Below are 23816 nucleotides of genomic sequence, written 5' to 3' on the forward strand. Positions count from 1 at the left end.
CTTTGCACCCAGAATAAAATTAGTGGCAGTCACCTGGATTAAAGGCTCTCCTATGTTCCAGTTCCAGGAGTTTGTTGCTGGACTCCGCTGGATATAAATGTATGCCAAATATGATATTCATGCCATCATGTTTTATATGTGACTAGCTGTGCCCGGCCACGCGTTGCTGTGGCAAAGTCTGGTGGTCTGGGAAATAAAGTATTGAGGAATAGGTGGTAGTTAAGGTCAAGGGTAAAGGTTTTCCCCTGACATTAAGTCCAGTCATGTCTGACTCTGGGGGTTGGTGCTCATCTCCATTTCTAAACCAAAGAGCCGGCGTTGTCCGTAGACTCCTCCAAGGTCATGTGGGATGACTACATGGAGCGGCGTTACCTTCCCACCGGAGCAGTACCTATTGATGCACTCACATTTGCATGTTTTTGAACTTCTGGGTTGGCAGAAGCTGGGGCTAACAGTGGGGGCTCTCTCCGCTCCCCCAATTCAAACCTGCGTCCTTTCGGTCCAGAAGTTCAGCAGCTCAGCGCTTTAACACGCTGCGCCATCAGGGGATATTATTTCCTAAAGGTTGTGAATATACAATATTTCTGATTGGTTTTTTTTTGTCTGTTGGAGGCAATTATGAATGCTGCAATTAGGGAAAATGATTAGGATGTAATGGCCTTGAAGCTTTAAAACCTGGCTGTTTCCTCCCTGAGTGAATTTTTTGTTGGGAGGTGTTAGCTGGCCCTGATTGTTTCCTGTGTGAAATTCCCCTGTTTTCAGAGTGTTGTTCTTTATTTAGTGTTCTGATTTTAGAGATTGTATTGTTCTGTTTTATTATATCACATTAATTTTTATATATATATAGATTTGATAAGAAAGGTTTGTCCACACTTGTATATTTCTTTGATTCTAAGATGGCATCAATTGTACGATCAGGAGCCTCAGTGGCTCAATGGGTTAAACTTGTGCTGGCTGAACTGCTAACCAGGAGATCTGAAGGTCGGCGGTTCAAATCCATGAAATGGGGTGAGCTCCCATCTGTCAGCTGCAGCTTCCATGCGGGGACATGAGAGAAGCCTCCCAGCAGGATGGTAACACAGCCGAGCATCCCTTAGGCAACATCTCTGTAGACGGCCGATTCTCTCACTATAGAAAATCCCAGAATACTTTTATCTACACAAACACAAGATGATCTATGTACAAAGAAAATATATCCAAATAGCATATAGTATTATTAAAGTTCCCTGTACAAAGCTAAATTTGGCAGTACCTTTTCATTTTGTCTGGTACTGCCAAATTGAGCTTTGTACAGGGAACTTTAATAATACTATATGCTATTTGGATATATTTTCTTTATGCGTAGACCATCTTGTGTTTGGGCTGATTCTCTCACACCAGAAGCCACTTGCAGCATATCCTCAATTTGCTTCTGACATGATTAAAAAATTGTATGATGCACACTCATTTCAGTTCCCCCAAAAGGAAAAAATTCATAAGACAAGACATCCTTGTGATTCAAGGTTCCCATTTTTAGAAAATTTTATATGTGTTAAAATCGAGGAAATATTTTGTCATTTTTTACTTTGACTATAATTGACTATTACAGTAGACTCTCTCTTAACCCATGGCCCCCATGGAGATTGGCAGGTGCCAGAGAAATGTAGTTTCTAGTTGCTTGAGAATTACTATTCAAAATATGCCTAACTCATTATGATAAGGTAAAGGTAAAGGTTCCCCCTGACATTAAGTCCAGTCATGTCTGACTCTGGGGGTTGGTGCTCATCTCCATTTCTAAGCCGAAGAGCCAGCGTTGTCCCTAGACACCTCCAAGGTCATATGGCCAGCATGACTGCATGGAGCACTGTTGCCTTCCCACCGGAATGGTACCTATTGATCTACTCACATTTGCATGTTTTCGAACTGCTAGGTTGGCAGGAGCTGGAGCTAACAGCAGGCGCTCACTCCGCTCCCCGGATTTGAACCTGCAACCTTTCAGTCTGCAAATTCAGCAGCTCAGCGCTTTAACACACTGCACTACTGAAGGCTCCATATGATACCATACCATAAACTCTCCATTGACTTGATATTAATATTGAAATACAGTCATCAAAAGCAAATTAAGGCAAATAAAAGCAATCAGCTTAATAAAAAAATAGCTTTGTGAATGCATTATGCAATAAAGTATTATTTCTATTTTTTGCCAGTTGATTGAGAGTTTTGGTTGCTTGGGTTCCAATTAACTGAGAGTCTACTGTATATCTAGTTTCCTTTCTTTTTACAGCTATTAAAGAAGGCCATCCAAATATTTCTTTGCCGAAACAACTAATTTGAGAAAAAACCTATTTGTAATATATCCCCAAACTCAAGTCTCTCTGTTGCTTTCAATGCATTGTACTATTTCTTTTTCTTCTGAAAAATGAATACTTAGGTTTCAAGAGTGAAATCCCTTGTGTTGACATGGGAAAGTCTCTATGGGAGCTGGCTGCAGAAAGATCATCTCGGAGCTTGGAAAAGTTACTTTTCTGGGTTCATCCCCCAGAATCCCCTGGCCAACATGGTCATCCAGAACTAGATGAGTCTTTAGATGGAGGCAAGCAGGATATGTATGTGAATGAATTCCTGAGCCATGTACACATGCCTTTGGGACTCTCTGCAATAGAAGATGGACAGTGGTTTGCAAAAATGGTTGTGCAGAGCAATGGTTCCCATCCTGTGGCTCTCCAGATATGAGGGTTATCCAGAAAGTAGATTACGTTTTGGAATTAAAAATGAACAAAGTATAGGAGAAAACATTTACCATATGCAGTTGAAAGCCACACCCAAATACCACTTCTCAACATAGTCACCATTCAAAGCTAGGCACTTATCATAGCAATGAATGAGCTTGGCAACTCCTTCCCCACAAAATTCTGCCGCTTGCATCCTCAACCAGCTGGTCACCCCTTCCCACAGCTGCGCATCGTCACCAAAACGCTGTGTTGAGGACGCAAGTGGCAGAGTTTTGTGGGGAAGGAGTTGCAAAGCTCATTCATCGCTATGATAAATGCCTAGATTTGAATGGTGACTCTGTTGAGAAGTGGGATTTGGGTGTGGCTTTCAACTGCATATGGTAAACGTTTTCTCCTATACTTTGTTCATTTTTAATTCCAAATCGTAATCTACTTTCTGGATAGCCCTCGTATTTAGATGCAAGGATGGGAATATGGTGGGCATGAGAAAACTTCAGCCCTCCAGGTATTTTGAACTTCAACTCCCACAATTCCTAACAGCCTACCGGCTGTTAGGAATTGTGGGAGTTGAAGTCCAAAACACCTGGAGGGTCCAACTTTTCCCATGCCTGGAATATGGTGTCTGATGTTAAAATGTCCTTTCACCTTTCCTCAACCTCAGAGCCACAAGTGCTATTGGGCTGCAATTCCCATTATCCCCCGATCCACATGTTGGATAATCAGAAGCGGTGGGAGCTGTCATTCAATAACATCCGGGGACCCAAACTGGGTAAAAACTAAAGAGCACCAACCACTATGCAAAAAAAAGTATAGTTGGCCCTCTGTATCCACGGATTCTCCATCCATGGATTCAACAACCATAATGAGGATGATGTGGTTCTTGATGAAAATGTGTTTAACACCCCTGGTCTAGTGCATTAATTGCTTTGCTGTGTCCACTGTATGTACATCCCTGAAAGCAATTTGCATCTCATTTTGTGTTGAGTGTACCGAGTCCATAATAGTATAATCCACTTACCTTTTGATGAACACACATATCTCTTGTCAAGTTGTATTTATTGCGCCAAATTGCTATATGTGTGTGTGTGTAAAGAAATCCTTGCAAAAGTTGTTTGCATGGGGAACTCTGCAAAAGAGCTCAACCTTTTTTCCAGAGGCAAAGCCACGCCTAAAACAATGTATCTGTTTGATGGCAGGTGGCTGAGTTTGTCAGTTGGAATTTGAGCTTGGAGGGAGAGCACAGAAAAAGACAGGGCTCTCTACCCTGTTTCCCCTAAAATAAGACATCCCCAGAAAATAAGACCTAGTAGAGGTTTTGCTGAATTGCTAAATATAAGGCCTCCCCTGAAAGTAAGGCCTAGCAATGTTATTGTTTGGAAGCATGCCCGCCGAACACAACACCAGAGCATGCAGGATTGGTAAATGTATGTACCATAAAGTGGTGTACATGGAAATATTGGTAGTAACAATACATTCTTGTTAGGATTCAGTTTGTCTGGTTATGCTGGTTTATGATGACAACTACTGTACTGTATATAATAAATGGGGTTTTTTTTGTTCAAAAATAAATGTGAATTCTTCTTCATGGAAAAATAAGACATCCCCTGAAAATAAGACCTAGAGCATCTTTGGGAGCAAAAATTAATATAAGACACTGTCTTATTTCTGGGGAAACATGGTAGCTACGGCCAAGTAGTAGTTTTGAATATGCTATGCTGTATATATTGATGCTGATTGATTGGTTATTGATTTTATGCAACTACATGGACATTGTAAGATTGTAGAACTGTTTATTTGATTTCAACTCAATAAGCAAGAGTAAAGTTCCTTTGTTCTTTTAAATTCCTCTGCCTGGTCTGAGTCTTTTGCACATGGTGTTAGCTGGACGCTACTGATTCCACTATATTCTCACCTGGTAACAGTATTGTATGGCACTGCAACCCATTTGCTTTATATCCCACCTTTCTCTCTAATGCTAAGAACATCTGAGCAAGAACCTTGGAAAAAGATGTTCTAATAGACCATAAAGAATCAGTCAGAGATCTAGGAGATCTAATTTCTTGAGGACTTTCAGCAAGTATTAAAAGAGGAAAAAAATTAAATGAAGTGATCCGTACCTAATATATGTTTTGAGTCCCTCCGGGTGAAAAAGGCGGGATAGAAATGATGTAAATAAAAATAATGATGTAAATAAATAAAATAAATTTTATGGCTTTGGTCATATCAATGGATATGCCATTTCTCAAAAGAGCCAAACTAGATTTTAAGGTGTATTCTAACTATCCATGTCAGGATCATCTATGCTTTATTATTTTTGATTTCTATGTCGGGTTGAGAATGTCTGGTTATTTCCTTTTTGTGTTTTAGTCAGTGCTTTCCCTAACAGAAACCACCCCTGTTTCGCGTAAACGATCATTTTTGTAATGTCCAATGCTAAATTCATATCCTGAAAACTGTAGCCACAAACACAACATTGTCAAAATCCTATGTGTGTTTGTGTACCTTAGGAAATCCACATTTCTGGAGCTAGAATGTCCAAAATTTTCATTTAGTTCATACTGAAGATTTCAGCAGCTTGCACACTCTAGGGAAGGCAGTTCGTTGACTGAATAGAGTCATCAGGCATGAGATGGGGACCCAAGGATTGAACAGTAATATTTGGAAACAGGGAAAATATTGCAGACATTGCGAAAGAGGGGTTAAGTGGTGTGGGGTGGTCTAGTGATGTGTTAGAAGAACTCCCAGGTGACACTTCTAGAATACATCCAAACGATGATCAAACTCAGCTCAAAAAGTCAGGTGGGAATTGTGATACAGTAACATCTGAATGGCTGCCATTTGTTGTGTCAGGAGATTAGGACTTGACTTTAGATACAAGTCTTGTGGATATGATGCCTGACTTTCAAACATCCTAGTTTAAGTTTTCCCCAACCTCAGAGCCACAAGGGCTTTTGGGTTGCAATTCCCATTATCGCCAGTCTAAATGGCAGATAATAAAGTGATGGGACTTGTCCTTCAATAACATTTGGAAACCCAAATTGGATAAAAACTAAAGCGCATTGACCACTATATTGAAAAGTTACAGTTGGCCCTCTGTATCCACTGATTCTCCATCTATGGATTCAACAGTCCTTTGAAGGCAACCATTAAGGCAGATGTGGCTTTCAATGGAAATGAATTTGACACCTTGACCTAGATTGAGGCTTGTATGAAGGAAATGGTCAAAAAACTGATTCAATTTCACAGCCCTAAGCAGGCTGTAATAAGATGCAGAAGCAGTAGAGTCCATGAGACATCTGCATCTCTCATAATAGGGTTTCTAAGTGTCAGGTAACATAGTATCACAAGGGAGACAATCAAAGTCCAAGGACTGACATACTGTCTCATTTGTGTAACTTCCATTGGGTTTATAACTGGAGTGATACAGCTGGGTTACTGTGAGTTTTCTGGGCTGTATGGCCATGTTCCAGAAGCATTCTCTCCTGAGGTTTCACTCACATGGCAGGCATCCTCAGAGGTTGTGAGGTTTGTTGAAAATTAGGCAAGTGGGGTTTATATAAGAGAAAGAACTCTTGTCTGTTGGGAGGCAAGTGTGAATGATGCAACTGGCTACCTTAACTAGCATTTAATGTCCTTGCAGCGTCAAAGCCTGCAGAGTCAAAGGATTCCTGCTTTGGGGAATCCTTTGTTGGGAGGTGTTAGTTGGCCCTGATTGTTTCCTGCCTGGAATTCCACTGTTTTATTATTGCAGCCATGAAGGCTTTCCACAACAGTGACACAACTGTCCAAAAAGCAAGGGATTGTTTTCACCCCTGCACTCTCCTTACGAGCCACACCGGTTATGAATGAACCTTATTTTCACCATTCCTGGTTTTGGCTTAGCATTAATTTCCATCATTTCTCACTTTGATGTAGCTTTACTTTCATAACTGTGGTTTAGATTTGGGGCAATTCTCTGCCATTGTGTTTTACAGAGTTGGGGCAGACATGGAAAGTCGATATAAGGGAGAACAGTAGTTTTGTCGAAGACTTTCATGGCCAGAATGTAAGCACTGGGTTGCTGTGAGTTTTCTGGGCTGTATGGCCATGTTCCAGAATGATTCTGGAACATGGTCATACAGCCCAGAAAATTGTTGTTGTATTTTGGTGTAAGGGTGAAAAAATTTTTTTTCGTGTCAGGAGCAACCGGAGTTGCTTCTGGCATGAGAGAATTGGCTGTCTGCAAGGATGTTGCCGAGGGGACGCCCAGATTTTTTTGATGTTTTACCATCCTTGTGGGAGGTTTCTCTCATGTCCCCGCATGGAGCTGGAGCTAATAGAGGGAGCTCATCCGCACTCTCCCCAGGTGGGATTTGAACCTGGCAGCCTTCAGGTCAGCAACCCAACCTTCAAGTCACAAGGCTTTTATCCCCTAGGCCACCAGAGGCTCCTTAGGGTGAAATGATGAATCAAGTGTTTTTACTGTTGGAGGTTTGCAACTGTGGAATCCAGACATGTTTTCCAGCAGCACAAGTGTTAACGGCAGGCCAGTTTTGAGTGATAGCCTGCCGAGCCAATAGGTCATGACTTCCAGTCTCAGAGGACGTTCGTCATTCTGCTGTGGAATGTGCAGTTATCGGCAGGTGAGAGCTTAGCTGATCGGCAAAGAGGGAGGACATGCTTTGCTTTGCTTAAGAAAGCATGTGTCCTATGAGCGATGGGCTTTGTAGTTGTATATAATTGTAAATAATAAAGTCTTAGAACTGCTGTGTACAGCTGATTTACGACTGTGGTGTTGTTTGTCGGTGCCGCTTATCCGGACGGTCAAGCAGTCTGACTGAGAATGGATTGGTGAGGGGCCTGGTTCACCAATAAATCAGGATGGTGTGGAGCTGATTTAAACCCCCTGACAAAAACTCACAGCAATCCAGATCACAGTAGTGTCTGTTGTGTAAGCACAGATTTGGAAGGAACTCAAAAGGCTATCCGGTCCAACTGCATTATGCTGCAGGTAGACCAGACATGGGCAACTTGAGCTGTCCAGGTGTTTTGGACTTCAACTCCCACAATTCCTAATAGCCAGAAGGCTGTTAGGAATTGTGGGAGTTGTAGTCCAAAACACCTGGAGGGCCCAAGTTCGCCCATGCATGAGGTGGACAGACTCAAGAAGCCATGGTCCTGAGCCTTCAAGACCTGAGGAAGGTTGATGAGGACAACTGTTTGAAGGTCTCCCATTCATAGGATGATTCCCACCCCCATATAGTAATAATGACACATCACAAGAATTTCACAACATCCATCTTTAAATAAGTTCAGCTAAGAATTGCTGCGCCAAGGAGAGGAGGAGAGGAGACAACAGGGTTGGTTCCACCACCGGCCTGCCATGATGCCCAAGACAACTGGGAGGCACCATGTCCGGTCACCTGTTTTCTCCTCATCGACAGGCCCGTTCCTCCCCGCCAACCCACCCAACCCACCCCAACTGTGGGCAAGAAAAGGGACACAAAAAAGGGGACATATTTACAACAACAAAAAAGTGTTCTGAAGAAACCCAGCCCAGCTTCAGTTTCTGGAGAGGCACCAGGCCACCCTCACAATAGTCCATTGCATGAAGAGTCGGGGAGAAGGAAGTCTGAGTCCCAGGCAGCTCACCGAAGAGCTGCTTGCACCAAGGAGCAGGTGGGGGGTTTTGGGATGGAGATGGGGATAGGGTTGTGGAGACCACCAGCTCCTTCCCGCCTGGCAGCCTCAGTCAATGCGGAGCTTGACCTCTCGGTGGTCCATGGGGGTCACACCTTCATTGGCATAGCCATTGTCGGAGCAGAGGGAGAGCTCGTCGGTCATTTCCACTCCGCTGTTGATTTCTGGAGAACGAAGGCCAACAAAGAAACAAAACAGAAGAACATTTTGCATTACAACAGGGATAATCAAACAAAATAAATCACACTCCCCATTCCATGATTAACCATAAGTGATCATTTGTCTTCTAAGAATGCTGTGATTAATGTGGATGAACTTGAGAAGATCCACCAGCTGTTTTGTACACTCACTTTGGAGAATGTGCAGATATATACTTTCATGCATATTTATTTATCAAAAAAGTCCCCAGTGGCACAGCGGGTTAAACTGCTGAACTGACCTTGCTGACCAAAAGGTCAGCAGTTCAAATCTGGTGAGTGAGATGAGCTCCCGGTTTTAGCCGCAGCTTCTGCCAACCTAGCAGTTCGAAAACATGCAAATGTGAGTAGATCAACAGGTACCGCTCCGGTGGGAAGGTAATGGCGCTCCATGCAGTCATGCCGGCCACATGACCTTGGAGGTTGTTACGGTTTTTGTGTTATGTAGTGAAATGTTTAATTCATTGTTGCTATGTAAGTGTGTGTATTCATTCCGGTAAGCATTCCAACAATCAAGTGGTTAATTGCCGCGAGCCCTGATTTATGGCTAGAAGGGCAAAGCATCAAGACTTCCATTTGAGCTACGTAACAGGAAGATATGTCATAGATTGTGGAATGCAGGATGTGCTAAGAGTTTACTGATAACAGACACAAAGAGACTCCATGACTTGTTCTTGCCAAAGCAAGATGTGTCCGAGCAGCTCTGGCTGTTTGATTTGTAGATATCTGTAAATAAATATCTATTGCTGCTGGGATCAGCAGATAAGATCGACTATGCTGTCATGTTTGTTAGTGCTGCTTGGTAGTCACTAAGTGGTTTAACGGGTGAGCAGGAGAGGTGAGACCTGCCTCATACATCATTCAGGACACCGGTTTCCTGTCAGAGGTGTCTATGGACAATGCCAGCTCTTCAGCTTAGAAATGGAGATGATCTGTGGAATATATCTGTGGAATGATGTCCAGGGTGGGAGAAAGAACCCTTGTCTCTTTGAGGCAAGTGTGAAGTTGCAATTGGCCACTTTGATTAGCACTGAATGGCCTTTCAGCTTCAAAGCCTGGCACTTGATTGTTGGCTGTCTGGAGTTCCTCTGTTTCTGAATGGTTACTGTCTTGATTCTGGTGTTTTTTTTTTAATACTGGTAACCAGATTTTGTTCATTTTCATGGTTTCTTCCTTTCTGGTTGCTTGAGAGTTACTACTAAAAACAGGCCTAACAAATACTATACTCCATACTATAACACTATAAACTCTGTTTTGACTTGACTTCAATGATTATAGCAATTAAAAGCAAATCAAGGCAAATAAGGATAAGATTAATTCAATGTAACAGTTTTATGGTTTGATAAAAACAGCGTTGTGAATTCAGCATGCAATGTTAATTAAATGTCAGTTAAAACTGATTTGATTTTAATTTTTATTTCAAGTATTTTTTCTTTTTGCTGGTTGTTTGAGAGTCCCTGTTGCTTGAGTTCTGGTTAACTGAGAGTCTGTATTTCGATATGACTATTTCATGTTTTTAAAACTTCTCTTCCATATATTGTTTACATTGCGAGCCCCGCTTTGAAGGAAGGTGGCTTATTAACCAATCAATCAATTAATTAATGTCATGCCCAATTCTTGGGGATTTTGTATATTGATCAACTTTTTAATGTGTGTTTCAGGAGCAACTTGAGAAACTACAAATGGCTTCTGGTGTGAGAGAATTGGCTGTCTGCAAGGACGTTGCCCAGGCAATGCCCAGATGTTTGATGTTTTACCATCCTTTAAGGGAGGCTTCTCTCATGTCCCCAGATAATATTGGGAAGTATTGACAGATCACAAAAACACTAATTAATTTTATATCTGAAGACTAAACACACCGAACAAGCAACGTGGAAAAAAAATCCCATTGTGCACAATGCCAAGTGAATAGACACACAACAGCTGCTGTTTATCCACGTTCCATCTTCGGTCCACATTAACCCCAACGTATGCAAACTAGAAGATTAAAATTCACCTTGTAAGATGACTTTATGGAAAGTTTAGTATATCCAGACAGGTTGCAGTACAAGAGTGAAGCGAAGGTGAAATATCGACAATTGAAAAGACCCATAGTTTTGTGTTTTCACAATGGCAGGGGAAGCTCGAGTCATATATACAGATTGAGCATCTCTTATCTATATTTCCAAAATACTCAGAAATCCAGAAATGTCCATGTTGGTAGCTGAGACAATTGGCACCTTTGCTCTCTAATGGTTCCTTCTTTGCTTCATGCACCAAATTATTTAAAATATTGTGTGTGAAATTACCGTCAGCCTATATACACAAGGCATATATGAAACATACATGGATTTCCTGTTTAGACTTTCCCATCTCCAAGAGATTTTGTCCTGTATATGACTTTTGTGCCACCTAGCGGCACATACTCTGAAATAATAATAATATAAACGCTAAATCCCAAACAGTTCTGGTCCCAAGCATTTCAGATAAAGGATATTCAACCTGTATATATCTGCCACAAATTCCTAAAAGTATTTGGTGCATTTTGTTGGACTAAACCATATATGTACACCAGTTAATTCTTTGAGGTCTTTGGCAGTGATCTTTCAAATCCTGCTGTCCGAAAACCTTTGTCCAATTATGCTAGAAATTGAATATGAATTTTTATATGGGAATGGGGATAGCCACAGTGTAATGGTACTCCCAAAACACCAGACCAGGAAGCACTCTGACTCCATCTACACCGACCATTTAATGCAGTTTCAAACCAGTACTGTAGAAAGTGGTTTCACTGTGCAAATGATTAAATAGGAATCAGTTGGATGCCCAGATGGTCATGACACAAACCTCAGAGCATTAATGTACATTAAGGGCTTTCTTTTGCACACTTTTGTGGGAGTTTGATCTTTAGCTGTCAGTTTGGAGCAAGCCTCAAACTGCATTGAATGGTCATTGATAAATTGGTGGCTATTGTTCTTCTGAATCTTCTGGATCTTGGATCCAATTACAGCTTTAAACTAAGATCAGCACCCAAGAAGGCATTGGGATGGAAAGCATCAGACAACTGTGCAGTTAAAAAGTGGGAAACCCTTGCATGGTCAGTGCAAAGAAGCAGTGAGAAGCAGATTGGAGTTAGTGAAGCCATTGGTGAGAAGTGAAGCAAACTGAAATCCACCTGAAATGCACAGGGCTTTCCTGCAACCCTCCACCATGAAGTGTGAAAACTTCTAACGAACTGGCTTTCTTACCTTGCGGGCTTAAGAAAAGAAAATGGCAATGGCTTTGGTGCCACTCAGTGGCTAGAACCTGCAAAACACATTTTCAGAATATTCAAGCTTCTGACTCAGCAGGTTGTCAGAGGGGGATGAACCATGGCACAAAATTATAGTTGGAAGAGACCACCAGGGTTCATGTTTCGATGGAATCTCTTTTCCCGCAACTTAAATCCACTGCCCCATCGTGTCCTGGTCTCCAGAGTAGCAGAAATCAAGCTTGCCTCCTCCTCAATGTAGCATCCTTTCCTATCTATCTATCTATCTATCTATCTATCTATCTATCTATCTATCTATCTATCTATCTATCTATTTCACATCCCCTTCTCTTAGCCTTCTTTTCTCCAAGCTAAACTTCTCCACCTCCCTCAGCCATTCACCATAGCGCTTGGTTTCCAAACCTTCAACCATTTTATTTGCCCTTCACAATTCTGGGCACAATTGATACATTCCAGCTTGCCAAAATCCTCCCCAAACTTTGGTGCCCAGAACCGGGCACAGTCTTATTCCAGATGAATGTGACCAAAGCAGAATAGAGTGGATTATGACTTCCAATATACTTCTATTGATGTAGCCTAGAATTTCACTGGCCTTTTAGCTGCTGCATCATAATTTGGACTTATATTTAGCTTGAGGTCTCCTAAGACTTCCAGATCCCTTTCAGATGAACTGTTTTCAAACTAGATGTCACATATCCTATATCTCTGCATTTCTATTTTTTTCTACCCAAGTATAGTCATGGGCATTTCATAGAATCCTAGAGTTGGAAGAGACCTCATGGGCCATCCAGTCCAAACGCATTCTACCAAGAAGCAGGAAAATCACATTTAAAGCACCCCAACAGATGGCCATCCAGCCTCTGCTTAAAAACCTCCAAAGAAGGAGCCTCCACCACACTCCGGGGCAGAGTTTCACTGCTGAACAGTTCTTCCTCATGTTCAGGTGGAATCTCCTTTCCTTAAGTTTGAAGCTATTGTTCCATGTCCTAGTCTCCAGGGCAGCAGAAACAAGCTTGCTCTCTGCCCCCATGCCTTCCCTGCACATATTTATATATGACCCTCATCATGTCTCCTCTTAGCCTTCTCTTCTGCAGGCTAAACATGCCTAGTTCTTTAAGCCGCTCCTCATAGGGCTTGTTCTCCAGACCTTTGATCATTTTAGTTGCCCTCCTCTGGACACATTCCAGCTTGTCAACATCTCCCGTCAACTGCGATACCCAGAATTGGACACCATATTCCAGGTGTGGTCTGACCAAGGCAGAATAGAGGGGAACAGGACTTCCCTGGATCTAGACCAGTGGTTCCCAACCTGGGGTACTCAGATGTTTTTGGCCTTCAACTCCCAGAAATCACAACAGCTGGTAAACTGGCTGGGATTTCTGGGAATTGTAGGCTAAAAACATCTGGGGACCCCAGGCTGAGAACCACTGATCTAGACACAAGACTCCTATTGATGCAGGCCAAAATCCCATTGGCTTTTTTAGCCGCTGCATGACATTGTTGGCTCATGTTTAACTTGTTGTACACGAGGACTCCAAGATCTTTTTCACACGTCCTGCTGTCGAGCCAGTCGTCCCACATTCTGTATCTTTGCATTCCATTTTTTCTGCCTAAGCTGAGTAACTTGCCTTTGTCCCTGTTGAACTTCATTTTGTTAGTTTTGGTCAATCATCTCTCTAATCTGTGAAGATCGTTTTGAATTCTGCTCCTGTCTTCTGGAGTATTAGCTATCCTTCTCAGTTTGCAAACTTGATCATCTTGCCTTCTAGCCCTTCATCTAAGTCATGAATCAAGATCCTGAACAGAACTGGGACCAGGACAGAGCCCTGCTGATGGTACTCCACTCGCCACTTCTTTCCAGGATGAAGACTATGCATTGAGGACAATCACCCTCTGGGTTCACTCACTTAGCCAATTACAGATCCACCTATCCATAGTTTTGCCTAGCCCACATTTGACTCGTTTCCTTGCCAGAAGGTCATGGGGGACCTTATTGAAAGAAGGTCTTCCTGAAATTCAGATATGCTACATTTCTCCTTGATGAAGTTCATCTCTAAACTGTTTAATTATAAAAGGTATGAGCAAATGTTGGCTCGCCAGGTGTTTTGGACTTCAACTCCCACCATTCCTAACAGCCTACCGGCTGTTAGGAATGGTGGGAGTTGAAGTCCAAAACACCTGGCAGGCCAACATTTGCCAATGATTGATTTAGAGCATCATACTGTAGAAGTATCGATCTAAAGTTTCTGGGATTCCAGGCTTCTAGGACAAGTTTCGTTAGTATTTATGGCTCCATTAGGCCACTTGTGCCCCTCTGGATGTTATAACACACTCAGCCACAGACAAGGCAAGAAACGGATGCTCCAAAAAAGAAGCAAAAAGCCAGCCAAGAAACACAATATATTAAAAAAAGCACTTTGGGGTGGAATTCATTTAGGGAGAGCAAGGGCTTGGGAACCTTACCTGAAAAGATGAGCTTCTCTTTCATGATGTTGACATCCCGACTTGACCTCCGGACAGCGGCGCTGAGCATGATTTGCTCCGGGTTGTATGTCCGGATGCTCCCAAAGCGCCACCTGCAACGGAGGAGGAGGTGGTCAAGGACTGTGCCACTCAATGCCCCCAACAGTTTCCCACAGACCTCACAACCTCTGAGGATGCCTGCCATAGATGTGGGTGAAATGTTTGGAGAGAATGCTTCTGGAACATGGCCATACAGCCCAGAAAACTCAAAGCAACCCAGGGATTCCAGCTATGAAAGCCTCCGACAATGTATTGTATTTGTTTTAACTGGTCAGCCACTTTGTGTCTTGCTTTGGGGAAAAGGGGGAGTTATAAATAAACAAACAAATTATTGATCATGGCAATTGGGCCGAGCTGTGGCGCAGGCTGGTTAGTAGCCAGCTGCAATAAATCACTATGACCAACAGGTCATGAGTTCAAGGCCAGCCAATGTCAGAGTGAGCACCTGACCATTAAAATAAAAAACAGCCCTGCTCATTGTTGACCTAAACAACCTGAAAGACAGTTGCATCTGTCAAGTAGGAAAATTTAGGGACCACTTATGCGGGAGGCTAATTTAACTGATTTACAACACCGGATGAGGAAGTACGCCATCAAAAAGGACTTGTCGTCACAGTGGATGATGAAGCAGCAGCTCTTCCTGTGGCCGGAATCGAGTATACCCTCATGAAGGGGCCGGGCTGTGGCGCAAGCTGTTGAGCAACTAGCTGCAGCCAGCTGCAACAAATCACTCTGACCAAGAGGTCATGAGTTCGAGGCCAGCTCGGAGCCCCGCGTTTGTCTTGTCTTTATTTTATGTTAAGGCATTGAATGTTTGCCTTATATGTGTAATGTGATCTGCCCTGAGTCCCCTTCGGGGTGAGAAGGGAGGAATATAAATACTGTAAATAAATGAAGCCAGAAGCTGGGAATATTAAATAGCCTCTGTGTCTGTCTGTGTGTTGTTTGTCTAATGGCACTGAATGTTTGCCATATATATGTACATCGTGATCCACCCTGAGTCCCCTTCGGGGTGAGAAAGGCTGAATACAAATACTGTAAATAAATACATAAATAGGTCTTATGCTTTTTAATGCATCTCTAAACTATGTGTATACATGTGTGTTTTATATTTGGGAAATTTCTGTGCTTTATATCTCAACACCAGTTCCTTCTTCATTAGGAAAATGAACCAACTCAAATATATCTGAACCCAAACATAGTCTTTCCTGGATATCATATTAATTCCACAAAAGCAGGCTCATATAGGGGAGATTTTGGGAAAGGATCACAGGGGTCCACAACATGCTTTAGAGGAGCAGGATAAATGCAAGTTTACTAAAAGTCTTGTCCCAGTTTGGAGACTGACCAATTTACACCAGGCAGTGACAAAGCAAGAAGAGGAAAAGTCTACTGCTTGGAAAATTTACATTTTTAGACCAAAACTCCCAGAAGTCAGGGTGATTCTGGGAACTATAGCCTCAAAACATACATTCCTCAAGTTTTGATTCTACGGTAAGATTGGAAAGGAGATGGCAAAGCAACACCATCATCTTATTTCATGGGTTTAGAGAGGACACGGTATTTAGGTCTCTCTAAGACAGGAAAGCAGGGTATTTAAATTAACTAATTTAACATTTGCAATCAATTTCATAAGGTTATGTAACGCTGGATCGACATTATATGAAATGACATTATACAGTCAGTGTAGATTCATATAATGCAACTTCAAACTTCATTATATGCCAGTCTAGATGGGACCCCAATAATCAGGAAGAGGGACTTTTCCTAAGAGTAAGAAGAACACATTAAAATGCAAATATTTTTAGATCCGGTATGATTTTTTCAGTAACCTAAAAAAAAACCCAGACAGTTGGAGGGAAAAACCACCTCCAAAGAGGCAGACCACATTTGATCTTCCATTGCAAGACTGAATACAGTAGAGTCTCACTTATCTAACATAAATGGTCCGGCCAAACATTGGATAAGCGAATATGTTGGATAATAAGTAGGGATTAAGGAGAAGCCTATTAAACATCAAATTAGGTTATGATTTTACAAATTAAGCACCAAAACATCATGTTAGACAACAAATTTGGCAGAAAAAGTAGTTCAATATGCAGTAATGCTACGTAGTAATTACTGTATTTACGAATTTAGCACCAAAATATCATGATGTATTGAAAACACTGACTACAAAAATATGTTGGATAATCCAGAACATTGGATAAGCGAACATTGGATAAGTGAGACTCTACTGTACTTCTTTTTTTGGTTGAAGTCAGGTCTAAATATGGTTTAGAGATGCAGCGTTAAGTATGGTTTAGTGCATTGATGGCCAACCTATGACACGCGTGTCAGCACTGACACGCCTAGCCATTTTTGCTGACTCGCTGCCGCATGCAGATTGATTGGATGACTAATGTCTTTTGTGGCCAAATTTGGTGTGATTTGGTCCAGTGGTTTTGTTGTTTACTCCATGAGAATTATGCACATTACATTTATATATATATATATTATTGTAGTATATTATTATATTATTACTATATTATTATTATTATTATTATTATTATTATTATTATTATTATTATATTCATTATTCATGATTACATTGAAACTACAACCAAGAGAAATCAGCGTGGAAACTGCAAGAGGTACCATAGATTGTTGTACATGGAAATAATGGTAGCAAATCGTTTTTGATTTATTAAATATAGTTATATATTACAATTATATATTTTGTTATTTAAACTATATATATATTGTGAAATTAAGGTGTTTTTTTCTCAAAGTGACACACCACCCAAGTCATGCTAGGTTTTTTGGTGAATTTTGACACACCAAGCGCAAAAGGTTGCCCATCATTGGTTTAGTGAGTCATCATTTCTTTGTACGAGGTTGCAGTCCTATGCTTGGTACTGATATTTGAACCCTAATCTTTCTCATCCGCAAACACAGACACTAAAACCACAAACCAACGAAAACACACAGCCCTAAGACAAAACAACGAGACAACAATTACACAGAAACACATTAAGATTCCATAACACGCACTCCAATTACAGAGCTCCACCTAGTGCTTTATCTACACAAATGCATTTACAATCAGCCCTCCACCTTTGTGAGTTTGACTTTTGCAGATTGGATTAAACTACGTCAAACTGCATTATATGGTCAATGCAGGCACATACAATGCAGTTGAACTGCACAGAACAATTGTTGAGTACGAAGTGTTGGGCACATCCTTTCCAACCTCTCCCTTTACAAATAATTCCCATTTTCAGGAGCCTTGAAGAGCACAGATGGGTGCATTTACCAACCGCTATCCACAGAAAAGAAAAAAATGGGGGGATTTGTGCTTCATATAATAACAGCAGGAAAGATAGAGGGTGATGATGATGGAAACACTGGGCTGATAAAGCACTGATGTGTGCAGAAGCAGCTTAGATGAGGCAAAAGAAGGCAAATGGCATCAGCTGGAAACTCGGCTTACTTTCCTGTCCTTCTAAATGGCACTAAGGGAGGGCATGTTTCCAGGTAAACAAAGGCTTCGCATTCCACTATGGGCTTCCTTTATGGGAAATGGCATTTACACCAGGCATGGACAAAGTTTGGCCCTCCAGATGTTTTGGACTTCACCTCCCACAGTTTGGAGTTGAAGTCCAAAACACCTGAAGGACCAAAGTTTGCCCATGCCTGCTATATATGTCTACTCATGGTGGCTTAAGGCGACTAACAATCCCATACTTTGGTCATAATTTTAAAAGAGTCAGGCTGTGGCGCAGCTGGTTAGTAGCCAGCTGCAATAAATCACTACTGACTAAGAGGTCATGAGTTTGAAGCCAGATTAAGCCCCCAGCCATTAATAGCCTAGCTTGCAGTTGACCTACGCAGCTCAAAAGACAGCTGCATCTGTCAAGTAGAAAATTTAGGTACCGCTTTATGCAGGGAGGCTAATTTAACTAATCTATGACACCATAAAACCTTCCAGCAGTGTACAACAAAATGAGGAAGTACTCCATCAAGGACTCGGTGTCAAAAGTGGATGGTGAAGCGGCAGTGGCTGGAATTGAGCAACCCTCATGAAGCCGGAAACTGGAAATGGTTAAATTGCCTCTGTGTCTATCTGTCGTATGTCTAATGGCATTGAATGTTTGCCATGTAGATGTGCATTGTGATATGCCCAGAGTCCCCTTCGGGGTGAGAAAGAAGGGCGGAGTATAAATACTGTAAATAAATAAATAAAGCACAATACAATAATATGGTGTGGACCGCTGCTAAGCCCACTGATGATCTTGAGCAAGTCACACTCTCTCAGCCTCAGAGAAAGGCAAAGGAAGAGGAAGATCAAGAGCAGATCTTGCCAAGAAAACCCTGCACTGGGCTCAACCTTAGCATCACCATATATGAGTTCAACACAACAGCGATACTTGTTTCAAAGCAAAGTATTTTCTAACCTGTTATCAAAACCTGGGGTATATGTATATAAGAATGTCTCTATCTAGTATAACCTGATAAATTGATCGCTCCCATCATTTATCTCATCAAACAGGAGATTAATGGTGATATAACCTGGAACCTTCCGCAAGCAAAGACTTGGGAGGAAATCTTATATTTTGGAGAAGTTTTTTAAACTACAGTTCCTCAAATCCTCTGACCATAAGTGGCCAAGTGGATGGGGAAAACTGGATTTCGTAGTCCAAAAATGTATGCCTCTCAAGTTTGGGCTTTATATCTATACCAATGGTTCCCAATCTGTGTTCCGTGGACCACCAGTGGTCCCCAAATACAAAAATATGGTCGGCGGGCTCACCATTAGTACACTGTTGCAATGAGAGCAACAGGCCTTTTATAGTGCCAAGGCAACAGGGATGTTAGGAGCTGAGAGGATGACTATCCACAAAAGGAAGGCATGAAAACAAGCCTCCTGACTGCTGCTTCTCCTCCCTCCCCCTGAGTGGAGCTGTTCCATGTGGAGCCTGGAAGCGTTGTCTTTGTTTTTAGGCCTGTTCCTGGGGTTATTTGGGGTGCCGATTCAGAAAATTGCATTGGATAGACTGTGTCAGCTCTAGATTATTAAATTTGGTTTCCTGTGGGCAAGCAGGTGGTGACTACTGGATGGGATATGTTCTGTATCGGAAACTAGAACTGATGTGGCCTATCCAATACAATTTTCTGAATCAGCACCCCAAATAAACAAACTGAATCTAAAGTTGACCAAAAACTGATTCGTAATCCTTTTGGTAATAATATTGGAGAATGGTCCCTGGTCAAAAAAAAAAAAGATTGGGAACGACTAATCTATACAAAGCAAATAGCAGCTTTTGGGAGACATTTATTTCTTTTGGTGAAACTTTTATCTCTTTTGGGGAGACATTTATCTCAGGACCAAAGCAGTGGAATATAGGCTGGAATTCCCTCTCCATTAACTACTGTCTTCCCATGAATGATCATACCACCCATGGGATGCATTCTACAATTCAAAAAGGTAATATAAACTAAAATTATGCACATTTTATCTGTATCTTAGAATAATGCAATTTAGGAATCTCCCTTTGCTCTAAGGCACCCTTAGAATCCTTCCTTTTTGGTCTGCCTAACCCTGCCTAACCTGGTGGCACAGTGTGTTAAAGTGCTGAGCTGCTGAACTTGCGGACCAAAAGGTCCCAGGTTCAAATCCCGGGAGCGGAGTGAGCACCTGCTGTTAGCCCCAGCTCTTACCAACCTAGCAGTGCAAAAACATGCAAATGTGAGTAGATCAATAGGTTCCGCTCCGGCGGGAAGGTAACGGCGCTCCATGCAGTCATGCCGGCCACATGACCTTGGAGGTGTCTATGGACAACACCTGCTCTTCAGCTTAGAAATGGAGATGAGCACCAACCCCCAGAGTCAGACATGACTGGACTTAACGTCAGGGAAAACCTTTACCTTTACCCTATTTAATCCCCAGTTCCTCGTATATAGAATGAGACACAATCACATTTTGCAAACTATACTGCCTTTTTGTTCAGATTGTCAGTGGATTTTTTTCCCCTTAAAACGAGTTTCCAGGAAAGCGTCCTGCTTTAACCCAAAATCTGTGGCAATGCTTCGAAGGAAAAGGAAAAGGGGGGAAAAAAAGGAAAGGCCAAAGGTGGGATGAGGAAGGAGGCATCAGAAATTACCTGATCATGTGATAGCTGTAAAGATGCCAAAATGCAGCAGCAGAGAGGAAGAGAAAGAGAGAAAGAGAGAAAGGAAGAGGAACATGCAACAAACGTCAGAGCAGTAAGAAAAATAATCAAGGCAAGGAGGAAAAGAGAGATCGAGTCCCTCCTTTGAAGTCACCTCTCAATCCGTTATTCCTTCCCCAAGGAGCAAGGCTTCCAGGTAGAGAATCCAAACACAATCCTATTTTGGAGCCCTGGTGTCAAATCTTTTTATCATCCAACCATCTTCTTTGAATGAATATAACCTCAATTTTTGGAGGTAGGGATAGGACCTGGTATGTTCCATATTGCTTCCGGACTCTACAAATCTGCAATAGTGACTTCCATATCCGTGACTCTACTAATTTGCCTCCAGGTCTTGCAGGAGCTATCCAAGGTACTGAAAGCTGTTTCGGAGGTGATTTCAGCACCTTGGATATCTCATTGCAATTTCCAGCTAAAACTTGGAGTACCCCACTGATATGGCTACCACTGTCTTCTCTCAACAACCTCAACATTATCCATCTAAAGTTTCCTTGCAAATAAACACAAATGGATTCCTTGAATGTGTTAGCCAAAATAGCAAATAGAAACCTATTGACCCAGTTCTTTCAAACATGGCCACTATATTACAAAACAGGAACTGGAAACCTTGACATTGGATCCACTCGACATCCCTTGATCAGCTAAGAAATGAAGGAGCTGTGAGGATTTGTAAAAGAGGCACCATGATGTGGTGAGTTAACTGGAAAGGCATGTGGCAACATCTGATTGGCTGAGCCAGTCAGGAGCCAGAATTCTGATTGGCTGCTGTCTCTATCTTGGTGCTGAGAAAAACGGTTTTAACTGCCACTTTCATCTCGGAGAGGGAGGAGAGCAGCTGACTGGAAATTGTTCAAGAATGAAATGCCATACTCTCCGAAGCCTGGTTATTTATAAGGCAAAAGAGACATACAGTAGAGTCTCACTTATCCAACATAAACGGGCCAGCAGAACGTTGGCTAAGCGAATATGTTGGATAATAAGAAGGGATTAAGGAGAAGCCTATTAAACATCAAATTAGGTTATGATTTTAAAAATTAAGCACCAAAACATCATGTAATACAACAAATTTGACAGAAAAAGTAGTTCAATATGCAGTAATGCTAAGTAGTAATTACTGTATTTACGAATTTAGCACCAAAATATCACGATGTATTGGAAACATTGACTACAAAAATACGTTGGATAATCAGAACCTTGGATAAGCGAATGTTCGATAAGTGAGACTCTACTGTATTTAAAGAGACTGTTTATTCCCTATATTCTCTGTGTGAATTCAGAAAGACTGGTGTATATGTTGTTGCCCTGTTTGAACTTTTGAAGTAAAGATACTTGCTGCACAAGTCTGAGTGACATTTTATTATACTGCAGGGTTTATCTTGATTCAGAAACTGTGGCAAAGCTTCCATTTATCTATTTAGTTATTTCTACAAACCTCAACAGAAGCTCCTATCTATTCACAGGTTATTTGCAGGATTTTGAGTTACTATGTTGACCTACTGCTCTTACAAACTCATCACTGGAAATAACAGCAGCTAACTAAAACTCTTTAGGGTTTTTTTCCCCCCAAAATTTTTACCAGCTCTACCCGATTGGAAGCCCAGAACTGCATTATGGCCAGTTCTCCATGGCTAATGGAAGGCTCTGCTTTAACTTTTCAGACACTTGCCTTGAAACCCAGTCATGTTCTGTACGTTATCCATCACCACTAAATCCTTGCTCAGCCTTCACCAGCACTTTGGTGCAATCCTTCACCTCCATTTTCAATTCCAATGCAGGATGGATCACCCTCAGAACCAAGCCCATTTGGCTTGGAGAGGGATGTGACTGGATTCCCATTATTCTGAGCATTTGGGGCATGAGTCGTGTTTGGCTGGGTGTTTATGACTTGGAAACCATCGTGGATCAAACCGCTGCGTGTAAAATTTGCTTTATAAGGGAGGAAAAACCAGTCTTCTTGAAACACGGGGAGGTTCCAAAAATGAGAATATTTTTAGCCAAGAGATTTTGTCTCAAAATTAGATGAAATTTTACAGACAAACCTCATCTGATTTGGGGACTTGGAGCTGCTACTTAAGTTACAGGCAACTGAATGGCTGTTGGACACAAGCCCCCATGTGTCATTCATAGAATTATAGAGTTGGAAGAGACCACAAAAGTAATTCAGCCCAATCCCCTTCTGTCCAATCAAAACTCTCCCAACAGATGCCCATCCAACCTCTGCTTATAACCTCCAGAGACAGAGACTCTCCAGGAACATATTCCACTGTCTAACAGCTTTTATAACCATAAGGTTTTGCCTAATGTTTAGGTGGAATATCTTTTCCTGCAATTTAAACAAGCTAACCTGCTCCTCAAAATGACCTCCTTTCAGATATTTAAACATGGCTCTCATGTCCCCTCCTAATCATGGTTTCCAAAACTTTGACCCTTCCCTGGACACCTTCCAGCTTGTCCATATCCTTCTTTGAATGCTTTATTCCAGGTTAGGACTGATCAGTGCAGAAGAGAGTGGGACTGTGACTTCTCTAGATCTAAACACTAAGTTCCTATTGATCCAGCCTAGAATCACATTGGCATTTTTAGCTGTCGCATCACATTGTGGATTCATGTTCAGTTTGTAATCTCCTAATACACCTAAATCCCTTTCACATGGAGTTTTTTAAAGCCAAGTGTCACTCATCCTATATCTGCTGTAGATCAGCCTGAGATTGATGGGTTCACTGATGTTTTTTAGAGAGGATTGTGGGATTGCCTGTGGGATTTCCAGGGCACAAAGTGATGAGGATTTAAGTCAAGGGAATGATGCTTCTTTCACTGGGAAAGTGCAGGCCTTCAAGGTCAGCCAAAGCAGCCAGAGACATTAGATAAGAGTCGGGCAGAAAATTAAGTGATACAGAAGGCTCCCAGGAAAAAGCACCTGGAGATACAGAAATCAACACTTGCCTTCATTTACAGATCTGAGCAGACAATAGACATCACAAGGCGAAGCATTTGTGTGAGAAAGCTGGGGAGAGATTTCAGGGGAGACTAAATGCTTTCATGGGTGACTGTTAATTGGCTAGAAGTTTACTTTCAAGTTAGTTTAGGCAACATAGCATTTGGAGTAAGAAGCTAAGCCTGAGTTCCTAGTCCACGTTCCAAGTCAAGCCTTTGGTTTTGGGATTCAAGGATATTGGTAATTTCTATGTTCCTGTGTTTATATTCATGATCATGTTTTTCTAAAGATATCTTTTGCTTGTGGACT

General features: G+C 41.8%; 1 protein-coding gene across 6 annotated transcripts in view; it reads right to left on the reverse strand.

Annotated features, from left to right (window-relative positions):
- Nucleotides 1-7975: 7975 nt before the first annotated feature.
- Nucleotides 7976-23816, reverse strand: part of gdpd5 (glycerophosphodiester phosphodiesterase domain containing 5) — a 305513-nt gene continuing 289672 nt past the window's right edge. For 3 of the 6 annotated variants that reach the window (XM_062974473.1, XM_062974472.1, XM_062974477.1), the window contains 3 exons: nt 20504-20518; nt 14301-14413; nt 7976-8554 (listed from right to left, as the gene is read on the reverse strand). In XM_062974473.1, the coding sequence (XP_062830543.1) occupies nt 8439-8554; nt 14301-14413; nt 20504-20518 (244 nt within the window). In that variant the 3' untranslated portion in view covers nt 7976-8438. Of the gene's footprint in view, nt 8555-11814; nt 11873-14300; nt 14414-20503; nt 20519-23816 lie in introns of all 6 variants that reach the window. The other 3 variants (XM_062974475.1, XM_062974476.1, XM_062974474.1) reach the window with 3 other exon arrangements.

Source organism: Anolis carolinensis, chromosome 3, assembly GCF_035594765.1.
Source record: "Anolis carolinensis isolate JA03-04 chromosome 3, rAnoCar3.1.pri, whole genome shotgun sequence".
Lineage (NCBI taxonomy): Eukaryota > Metazoa > Chordata > Lepidosauria > Squamata > Dactyloidae > Anolis > Anolis carolinensis.